We start from the raw sequence: 11589 nt of genomic DNA on the forward strand, positions 1-11589 counted from the left end.
TTCAAATTTATGGACTCTAACAGATGTTTTATGGTGTGTAGATTGCCCACCATGCTTGATTGGCGCGAGAGGGAGCACGAAGATGTTGATTTGGCCGCAATTAATCACCAACCTTCCATTGATGCTTTGAAGGCATGCGGTCTTTACAAATACTGGGCCATACCTGGCATGAGGGCCCAGGTGCGCTTTCTAGAGTAGCTGGTCGAAAGGTGGAACGTTCAGGATTAGTGTTTCTACATTGGAGGGCACCAGCTCGAGATAGAGCCTCTGATATTTACTTTCTCACTGGTTTGCCCAAGAGGGGCGAACAATTGACTCTGTCCAGGACTAGGCTGGGTGGCCAGTCCATTGCTAGCCTCCGGCTAGAGTGGTGTAATAACCAAAACCAGGATAAGGGGACAGAAATCAAAAAGATATCCCGACCTGAACTTATGGTAATTGCCTTTACAATTACCAGACTTTGCGGGGCTGCCACTTTGCATATTGGCACTGGATCCCAGATGCGGATGGCGATTGATTGTTATCAGGGTACCATTTTCAACTGGTGCGATACTGTGTTGGCCAACTTAAAGGGCCAACTGACTAGCACCAAAAACGGATGGAAATGCAAGGGATCCCACAGCAGCTTACTGTTGAGATTAGGCCTCCCCGAGAGCCTAAGTTGATGCGATGGGTTGCGGTGATGGCCTGTCATCGTGACGAGGGCACGGAGGTTGTCCGATTTAGACCGAAGTATTTTCACTGGTTAGAGAACCAGGTCTTCTCGATTCAGGATTTTCCGTATGCCGGAGTTGATTTTCGCGGAGATTCGGACATGATTCTTCCACCGGGAGAACAGTGGGATGACACAGGTACTTCTTTTTCCACAAGTTTTTAAATTATTTACTTTTTTTTTGTTTTTATATCATCTCAAAACTGACAGTGACAATTTTCAAAATGCAGATGTAGGCCCACAGCGTTCGGCCAATCTCCGGCCTTTCGAGAGGAGAGTACCAGTTGCACCAGCACCGTCCCCATAGGATGCGGCCGCAGAGACCTTAGCCGAGTTGGAACAGGACCTAGAGCGTCTTACGGCGGACATACCAGAGACGACTATAGATGATATCCCTATCAGACTTCAGCGCTATGTGGTCGCAGTCCCAGGACCTTTTAGGAGGTTCTTGTGTAGGGTAGCGCGTGCAGTGGTGTCGTATAGAGACCACCACCAGTGACTGGCTGGTCACTTTTGTAGACACATGTGACATTTTGGTTTTTTGTACTTATCATTTTTGCCGATCATAAGGTGTTTTTCAACCTATGATCGAAGACGATGTATTTTTTGACACACTCCTATCTATATATATCATTATTACCGGCTTATCTTGTTAAACATGTGTGATGAAATGTTTTTAAATTTACATGTATGATTATCGCAAATGTTTGTCTAACATTCGAGAAGCAATTGCATCTGCTAATGTATTTAATGACCTTGGAATATGCTGATATTCAATGTAATCAAATTCACGTTCCAAGAGGCGCACTCTCAAAAATAACCTTAATAACACTGGATTTCTAATGGCATAAACTCTATTAAGCTGTAATACAACGAGTTCAGAATTTAACCTCACTATCAAACTCCGAATCCCAAACGAAATAGATTCAGACAATAACTCAATCACTGCACTGTATTCTACAATGTTGTTTGTTGTTTGACCGAGGCTCACCCCATGCATAGAAACTAACTCGTCAGAGGGCGAATAGATAACCCAAGCTGCGGAAGAGATATTCTGTGTACTACGACAAGCACCATCAGCAAATCCAATGTACGTTTGGAGAGGCGTCGACATCTGAAATATCAAGAGTAAAACCAAGATAAGCCAAAATAACGACGAAAAACGCACTCTCTAAGCTAAGCACACTGTCTATACTAACAAACACACCAGCTAGAAAGAAAAGTCTAACCTAACTAAATCTCCATACCCATCATTTAAGCATAATACCTCTTTAGGTAAAGTCCATTTCTGGGTTTACCCAAAGAGTCCCCATCAAAATCTACCAGCTCATAGGCCCCTTTTGCTAGCTTTCGCTTGACATTGTAGGGCCCATGCCACATAGGAACGAATTTTCCAGCACCTAATTTATCGTTAGCTTGATCATATAATAGCACTAGGTCTCCTTCCGAAAAATTTCGAGGGGTCACGTTGCGATCATACTGAGCTTTCATCCGTTTTGAGTGAGTCTCGATTGCCAATGCAGCGTCACGTCGAGTCTCATCTAATTGAGCTAAGTATAATAGACACTTCTCCTCTTCGAAAGTAGCTGGAAGTAATTCGACAGCCATTTGAAGTGACGGGATTTCGCATTCAATGGGCAGCACTGCTTCCAAACCATAAACTAGTTGGAAAGGAGTGAACCCTGTTGATGTTTTCACTGAGGTCCGGTATGCCCAAAGCGCGGAAAATAACATGTTGTGCCAATTCGACTGATGAATACCAATGATTCGTCGGATCATGATAACTAAAACTTTGTTGATAGACTCAACCAGGCCATTGGCTTGTGGATAATAAGGAGTTGAGCTATCGTGACGCAAACCAAGCTAGCCTGTAAGTTCTGTCATCATAACGTTTCGAAAATGGCGCCCATGGTCAGTGATTATCGCTTGTGGGACACCAAACCTAGCAATAATGTGATTGAATACGAAAATTGCAGCTGTCTTGCCGTCTGCCTCGAATGTAGACATCGCCTCAGCCCACTTAGTAAAATAATCAACCGCAAGGATGATATACGCATGCCCCCCGGCCAAGTGAGGGTTACATGTAATAAAATCGATACCCCATTTAGCAAAAAGACCAACGGAAATCATAGGGTGGATAGGAGCAGGTGGTGCGCGCATCTTGCGATCAAACACTTGACAGTTGTGGCATTTCCGGACCGCAATAATACAGTCTTTAAACAAGGACGGCCAGAAGTAGCCAGCGCGCAATATCTTTTGGGCTGTGGCATACCCAGACATATGACCGCCACACGCTCCAGAGTGACAGTCATTCAAAACCCTTTCAGCTTCCTCATGAGTTAAGCAACGACGAAAAACCAAGTCCGCCCCACGGCGATAAAGAGTATCTCCAATAATTTTGTACTGTTGGGACTGAAATCGAATTTTCCGACGTTCCGACTTTGAAAGTTCGGGCCGAAAGGATTGGGTTTGGAGATAGACAATTATATCCCCATACCATGGATCTAATGTGCTGATGAGAAACAAAGATTTGTCTGCAATGGGTTCCTCTGCCACAGTTTCTGTGTCAGCACGCGGGAAATCACACATCAACTCTACAAAAACTAAAGATTTCTTAGACTTAGACTTTTCAAATTCTAAGTCGAACTCCTGCAGGATAACGATCCATTTAGAGTACTTGCCCCCTAGCAATTGTTTAGTCAAAATGTAGATCATAGGGTTGCAATCCGAAATGACTGTAGTTTTACGGAGAAGAATGTAGTGACGAAAACGTTGGACAGCTTGAACAGCTGCCAAGGCCAATTTCTCCACATGTGAGTATTTGAGCTCAGTGGGATTTAACGTCCGACTAAGATAATATATCACATGTTCCGTTCCGATTTCGTCTTCCTGGACTAAGACCATTCCAATGGTGGAATGAGTGGCGGAAAGGTACAAAAAGTAATCCTGGTTGTAGTTGGGAGGATGCAGCAACGGTGCATGGGTCAACGCGTGCTTGAGCGCATCAAAAGATTTCTGAGCTATCTCATCCCAAGAGAATTGAGCGTTCTGTTTCAACAACCGGGTAAAACCCTTGGTAATCTCAGCGTAGTTCGGAATGAATCGGCGTAAAAAGTTTGCTTTCCCCTGCAAACTTTGGAGTTGGCGAAGACTCGAAGGAGGAGGCAATTTGATGATAGCTTCTACCTTAGAGGGATCGACGCAGATGCCGGCTTTTGAAACTACAAATCCCAACAATTGTCCCACTTCAATACATAAGACACATTTGTGTGGGTTCAACCGTATATGATAATGCCGACACCTCATAAAAATTGCTCATAAATGGACAAGGTGATCAGCTCGATGTAAGGAGTGAGTGGGCAAATCATCGAGATACGGTTGCACAATGTGCTTGATGTCATGAAATGCATAAGACATCGCCCTTTGAAAAGTGGCTCCGGCATTCTTAATCCCAAAAGGTAATTTGCAATAAGCAAATGTCCCCCATGGACAAATGAAAGCCGTTTTTGGTTGATCGGCAGGTAGAATATTGATTTGGTTGTAACCGGAAAAACCGTCCATAAAGGAAAATATTTCACTGTCGGCACAATCATCAATTATTTGATCGATATAGGGTGTTGGATAGTTGTCCTTGGGACAAGCACGATTGATATCCCTATAGTCGATACATATTCTTATTGCTCGCTGTTTTTTGTTAACCGGAACAATATTCGATACCCAATCCGTTAACGGGATCGGATAAATGAAACCTGCTTTCAATAGCTTCTCAACTTCTGCTTTAATCGCAGCCGCTTTTCGTGGGTGAATCTGACGCAGACGTTGCCGGACGGGTTTAGCGTCCGGGTAAGTCTTGATTTCATGGACAACAATGGCGGGATCAATTCCTGGCATTTCCTCGTAAGACCAGGCAAACACGTCGCAGAATTCTTGAAATAGGGCCTTGTATGTTTGAATTTCGTCATCTGAACACGAGGCACCTATATGAATGTGTTCAACAATTCCGGACTTGACTGAAATGTCAATGGGAATAGTGCGAGAAATATTTCCCAAATTCAGCTCTGAATCAGGATGTTTCATTGGACTCTGAGCTTCTTTGACATATTCAGCTGTAAAGATTGATGAAAAATCGTTTTCAAAACGATCATCCTCAGGTAAAAACGAATATCTATGATGGAGATCTTCCCATGGTAAATCGTCTACGCACAGGACTTCACAAAGTTGTTCGTCAGATGACACAACTTCGGGAAACGTTATTAATTCTGAGGTTGATGCGAAAAGGGATTCCTCACGGACCACATTCATTTGGTCGATTTTGGTTGAACTCGGGTCAGAAAAAGACTGCATGGCTTCATAGGCAATTTCATATGGACTCAAAGGCATTGCATCACCAAATGAGTCTATCTCAGATTCAGAAGGAATGATCCAAGGATCGTCATAAAAAATGGTGTCTGAAGTAATCATATGAATAGATGCAAATGAAGACACGACGTTGATTGGAGGAAAAGGAAAAGTTCCCAGTAAACCGGCATCTTTAACTAATCCTACGCCAACATCCTTGTAAGGGATAGTCGTTTTACCGACATGTTGGATACTCTCTGAAGAGGCTGGGTCGGATGAAAAATAGGCCAGCTGGTCTATGGTTACGATCTTGCCATTGTGTGGAAACTTTATTACTCTGAAGACCGATGAAACGACCGCTGTCATAGCGTAAGACCAACTTCGACCCAAAAGAAGGTTGTAGTCTAGAGGGGCATCAACCACGTCCACATATAGACTAACGGTTTTTCCTTCAACCCCTATAGGCAAATCCTGTAGAATGCCAAACGGATGGAACCTGTTAGACTTCGTCTCATGTCAGAGATTGATTCTTCTTCAAAACAGGGTTTTGAAGAAGAAATCATTTAAATGTTTCTTTTTAGATTATGTAATTTGTTCTTCAGCTCTTCAACTGGCAGCGACTTCAAGCTCCTACCTCTGTAAAAGCACAAAGAAAACAAAGCATACATCAGACTCTACTGTTGATGAATTTGGTCAAGTTTTATCTTCATATGATTTCAACTATCATGGCACAGAGGTTCTCTATAGTGGCACCCTTGGTACAGAGCTTACTTGTGAAATATTCATTGGTCCAGTTTACTATCAACGACTTCGTCATATGGTTTCAGATAAATTTCAGGACAATGTCTTTGTGCAATTATTTTGCTTCATCCAGTATCGTGTTGTGAAACAGAATGCTGACGATGCATTTTATGAGCTGCAAAATCCTCAAGAACAAATTCAAGCTTATGTGTTTGATGTGGTTCGAGCAAATGTTCCAAAGATGAATTTGGATGAATTATTTGAGCAAAAGGGCGATGTTGCCAAAGTTGTGTTAGAAGAGCTTGAAAAAGCAATGGGGTCATATGGGTATAACATACAACAGATACTTGTGGTTGATATAGTTCCGGATCCTTCAGTACAGAAGGCAATGAATGAGATCATGCAGCTCAACGACTTCAACTTGCAAGTGTGAGAGGGGTCGCGTGGGAAAGAGAATTCTTCTGGAAAATTGATGCTGGAAAATTGATGTTGCAGGTCCAGATCTTGATCAAATATTCATAGCCTCATATACCCTTGTAAGTCTTCGCAGCATATCCATGTGACCTTTATTGGATGAATTTCTGATCTGGTAGCCTCTCTTTTGGTGAACTAGACTAAATTTTGGGTATCAAATTGGTATTCTCTAAGGCTCATGTTTGTTTGACTGTGATATGTTCTAAAGCTCGCAGTCTATTACAGTGATCTGAATACATTTCTCTGTGGGTTACATATCTCTTTGTCTAAATAATTCAGTGGTTAGATTCATAATTTGTGGCTCGTATATACTCTCATAGGCTCGCTCTTTGTTACACTCTATGTGGCCCATATGTATTCCCTTGCACTATTTATGTGGATCGTATTTCCGAAAGAAATGGATCGCACCATAATTCTGACGCATTTTTGTGGCTTGTGTAACTTGGATTGCACATTACCATGATTCTGAGGCAATATTTTATGTATCTCACTTGCTCCATCTCCGTGGAAGCGATCTGAATTGATGATCACATCTATATCTAGCTCATTACAGTGGCTTGTTACAATTGGGCACTGCATTCATGGTTATTACTGTGATCACATGCTCAGAGTCTATAAATTTGTGGTTCTTGCTCGCATCACTCTCTGGTTCGTTGGCATACATTGCGGCGATAGAACTAGAATCTGGAGAAGTTAAAGAAGTGACATTTGTTGCTCATCGCGTTGCTTACAGTGTTCTGGGAACTGTAACGTCGCTTTCAGGGCAGTCCAGGGAAGGCATTTCTTTGGAGGCAAGATCACTCTCAAAAGGCTATTATGAAGAAACAACAACAGACAGTTCAGGGAAATATCGACTTAGGGGCCTTCTACCCAACACAAGCTATTCTATAAAAGTTGTAGTGAAGGAAGACTCTGGAAGCCAATCAAGAATTGAACGGGCATCTCCAAGTTTGGTTGACATACAGGTTTGCTTTACAGATATCAACGATTTGGATTTTGTTGTCTTTGACCAACCAGAAATAACCATTATAACCTGTCATGTTGAAGGAATCGGCCTTGACAAACTTCATCCTCATTTGGAAGTTCAAATCAAATCAATGAGTGAACCTTTTAAAATAGAGTCCATCATTCCATTGCCAAATGACATATGTTTTCGAAGTTCAAAATTTGCCAAAGGGAAGATGAACCGTTTGCATATGAATTAAAGATATTAGTAACGTGGCAGTTGTTGCAATATTTAAGGCGTCCGTTTCATCTAAGGAAAATATGCGGCATAAAATCTGGACAGGGACCATTTATGGCATTGCAGTGACATCGTAAAGGCCATGGTTTTGCTCATCATCCCGATTCTCTTGAGGAAGACGAAGACGCTGAAGAGGCATTCAACATCATGACTTGGCTAAATAAATACTTAGCTCAAAACAGAAAGAGCAGTCTTTTCCCATTTATTTTAGATCGTATTTTTAATACATGAATTGTTTTTGCCCCCGAGCTCAACTGTGTCATAGCATTTTAAGACATCTGTCACAGCAGAAAACGGGGTCAATTCGCCTACTTTTATCCTCAGTCCCGATTCAAAAGGATCAGCGCTCCATATGTCAAGCCATCAGAGGATTTTGGGAAAGGTTGTTCTATGTTTAGCTTAGATGAAACGCCCATTTCTAATTTTTGTAATTGTAACAGCGCAGAGGTTTTGGGGTCGATTGGTTTTTCCTGAGCAGCATGTATCTATTATAAAAAAAAAAAGAAATTCATTTGTAAGAGAGAGGGTAGAGTTAGAGGGGAGAGTTCTGAGTGCTGAGAGTGCTGGAGAACAGAGCTTTCAATGTACAGTTTTTGGCAGAGAGTTTAATGAAATTACACAGCTCTGACTTCTGAGATTCCTGTGGTATGAAAGTTAGCATTAGTTTTCCTCTTGTTTCATATGTAATCTGTTATGTTCCATTTCACTACATGATCATTTCTAACTGAACAAATGAAGTGTTTAGGTAAGAATTCATGCCTGCCATGCTCTGCCTATAAGTTTGTTCATGTTTAATGTTTTCCTCTGTTTGACAAGGATTCATCTCCTATGCCCTTGTCAGCTCCTCACCAGTCTTGCCATCCCATTTAAAATCTAGATTTGATGCTAAATTTCTTGCCTACCTTGCCTCAGTCGATAACCTGTGTTGTTCATTATATTTCTCTGTTTCAAGCTGTGATCTTGCCCATGCAGCCCAGAAAAACCCCGTTATTTAATTAAAAACCCCAAAATCAACCTTTCTAATCAGTTTACTAGCCTAATATCAGTGTTACCCGTTTGGTCATCTCATCAATTGAAGATCTACCGAGATTGACCGGAGAGAGCCTTCTCCTGCCCCGTAGGGCTAGCTACGAGGCTAAATGGTTTGATGTAGCCTTGAGGTTTACCTTTCTTAGCCTGAGGTGAAATTTCAAGCGCTAACAGAACCCACGGCCATCAAAGGCCTTAAGAATTGTCGGGGATTGATTTAGTGAAGGAGAACCAAGCGATATCCAACACTGTATCGACATAATACACGTGGAAGCTCCCTCATCAATTACAGTCTGATGAATAGGCCTGTTTTTTACTATCACTGGGATCTGGAAAGCCATCTGATGAGGCAAACGCGGTGTACTATTTTCTAGATCAAAGATTATGAGGTTCGGGTCCTGAACATCAACAGCTCCTATAGCCGACAAAAGTAATTTTCGCTGTGTTGGGCATGATTGCAGCACTTCTAAAGCCGACATTGCTGAGGGTGAAACAGCTAAATCCTCAACAATGTTGTAATTCTGGGCCGCTCTCGCATGTGGATTGAAAGCAGACCTTCGAAGTACACCCTTGGCGGGCATTTTGATTACTAAGTCAGGGTTAGGTTTCTCGATCTGTAGTGGATCGGAACCGGGAGATGAGGTTGATGGATTTGAATGAGAAGATTCTGCTTCTTTCGATCCATCAACAGGACTCTTACTACCATAATCTTCCGATCGAGTCGCAATCCTTACATGAGACATCATCAATATGGGTTCTTCAGTGGCACCCGAGGAAGAACCTATCATCTTACTCTCCTGCTTTGGAAATGGATCTTTCAAAACAGCAGGAGTTGAGGAACCTTTGACGATTTTCACAACCTCAGCCCGATGGGGGCAATCTCTTGTAAAATGATCCTCTTCACAAATAAGACAAGGATATCGAGGTTTGCGCTTTTCGTCATTGGTTTCCGACTATTCTGTTTTCTCCTTTGGAGTCTTGTCTGCTTTACTCTTCTTATTACCTTTCTTCTTCCCACCATTTTTTGATTTAGCCATAGATGACTCTACAGCGTGGATATCAGCGGAAATTTCAGGAGAAGATTCTCCTGTCGGGGAATCTGGTAAGGTTATAATAGGCAAAGAATTCTTTGAAGACTTCTTCTTGCTTTTAGTATTTACCGTACCAATCATGCCATCAGTAGCATGAGATCCCGAAGGAGCAGCAGCGATTTGATTTGACTTTGGAAGATCTGGGATCTTTTCGTGTAACATACCTGACTGAGTGTAAACTAGGTCAAGGTACTGCGCTTGAGCAATCACTTGCTCCTCAATAACTACTCCGGCCTTGGCTACGTCTTCAGTAATCTTTGGTAATAATGATTTAACAAACCATTCAACTAAGATTTGGTCCGGGATAAAAACTTTCACTAATCACCTTCGACGTCTCCATTCATGTATATGATCGGAAATATAAGTGGACGTCGACTATTTTAGTGAAGTTAGTAGCTCCGTGCCATTATCATATCTGATCGGCAACTGAAAATGAGTTAGGAACGAGGTAGCTATCTGACTAAAATTGTAAAAAGAGGCCCGTGGTAACTCAATGTACCACTTGGCCGTGAGACCAATGAGCGTACGCTGGAAAAGATGTAAGCGGATCGAATCATCCGAGATGGAATTTGAAGCACACCAGAGGTGGTAAGTCATCACATGATTTGACGGATCTTCTCCAGACTTACCCTCAAACTTGGGAATATCACTGGGCAACTTATTTGGCATTGGCGGCCAGAACGGAAGATAATTTATTGGATCGTTCGTTAGGCGCGACAAGTCCGGTAAATCCAAAGTTGCGATAAACGGTAATTGCCGATTAGGATCCCGAAAACTCTGCGTCACAAGACCAGTCCCAGGAGGAGGATATCCATGATAACTTGGAATAGGAATCACATTCGGGATATTGTATCCGCCTGGAAAACCAGGATTAACCGGACCGTACTGGGGTTGTTGAGGTTGTTGATAAGTGTACCCAGGATACGGTTGATACTGCTAAACTGGCTGTTGGACAGCAGGCCCGTATTGGTACTGTCCCTGGTACGGTTGATAAGTGAATTGTGGTTGACTAGTGACAACCGTACTTAAACTAGGTTGTCCTACAGGCATCTGAACCGTAGTTTGAATCATGGATCCAGACAATGGTAAAGATGTCTGAGGAGTAGTTGTAGAGACAGTAGAAACCGGAGCTGTCGATACTCCAGAAGTAAGTGTGGTGGAAGGAACAGATGTTGCGGTAGTTGCAGCAGTCGTTTGAGATGGAGTACTAGGTGCAATGGGCGACTGAGTAACTACCGAAGGTACAGAAGTTTGAACATTAGACTGGACTGGTTGCTGGGGTGAACCAGCAACTAAGGGTTGTCCAGCTTGAGATGACAACTGTACGCTTGGCTGCAACACCTGTTGAACTTGCGATGGATCCCACACTATGTTCATTCCGGGGTATTGACCCATGACAGGTTGAGGATATTGAGATCCATAACCGGATTGAGGGTAGGATTGATAATTGAAAGGTACATTTCCCGTACCTTGAACATAAGGTTGACCTTGAGGTGGTTGATAACCTTGACTCGAGTACTGACCTTGAGGTAGATACCCTTGAGGTAAGTACTGATATTGGGGTTGACCTTGAGCTATAAATTGATACTGAGGTTGACCTTGGGGTACATATTGAGGCTAGGGTTGACCTTGAGGAATGTATTGTACTATGGGTACATACTGTCCTTGAGGTTGCCCCCCAGACGCAATTTGTGTACCTTGAGGTTGCCCCCCAGGCGTTAATGGAGGCTGCCCCCCAGGCGGTAATTGGCCACCTTGAGGTTGAGAACCGGGAACTGAACCTGACATCATGTAAATGTCTCCTACACCCAATGGTTTATTACCATTGTTTCTAGCTAATAACCCATGTTCAATGGGTTGAGGAGATGCTCCCGCAAAAGTACCAGAAAGTGACTGATACCCAGAGGGAACAGAAGGACCGCCGTACAAGAAAGATTCAAGAGATTGAGTAAACACGGACA

General features: G+C 42.7%; 1 protein-coding gene and 1 pseudogene across 1 annotated transcript; both read left to right on the forward strand.

Moving 5' to 3' along the window:
• The first annotated feature begins 5867 nt into the window (after positions 1-5867).
• Positions 5868-6224, forward strand: LOC149145752 (hypersensitive-induced response protein 4 pseudogene; annotated as a pseudogene).
• Positions 6225-6846: 622 nt separating this feature from the next.
• On the forward strand, positions 6847-7470 carry LOC149145753 (uncharacterized). The gene has a single exon (XM_089452545.1). The coding sequence runs from the start codon at positions 6847-6849 to the stop codon at positions 7468-7470; it is 624 nt and encodes a 207-aa protein (XP_089308671.1).
• Positions 7471-11589: the final 4119 nt, after the last annotated feature.

Source organism: Pinus tabuliformis, chromosome X, assembly GCF_031772625.1.
Source record: "Pinus tabuliformis cultivar Carrire ecotype Pingquan chromosome X, CPIR1, whole genome shotgun sequence".
In the NCBI taxonomy this organism is placed as follows: Eukaryota; Viridiplantae; Streptophyta; class Pinopsida; order Pinales; family Pinaceae; genus Pinus; species Pinus tabuliformis.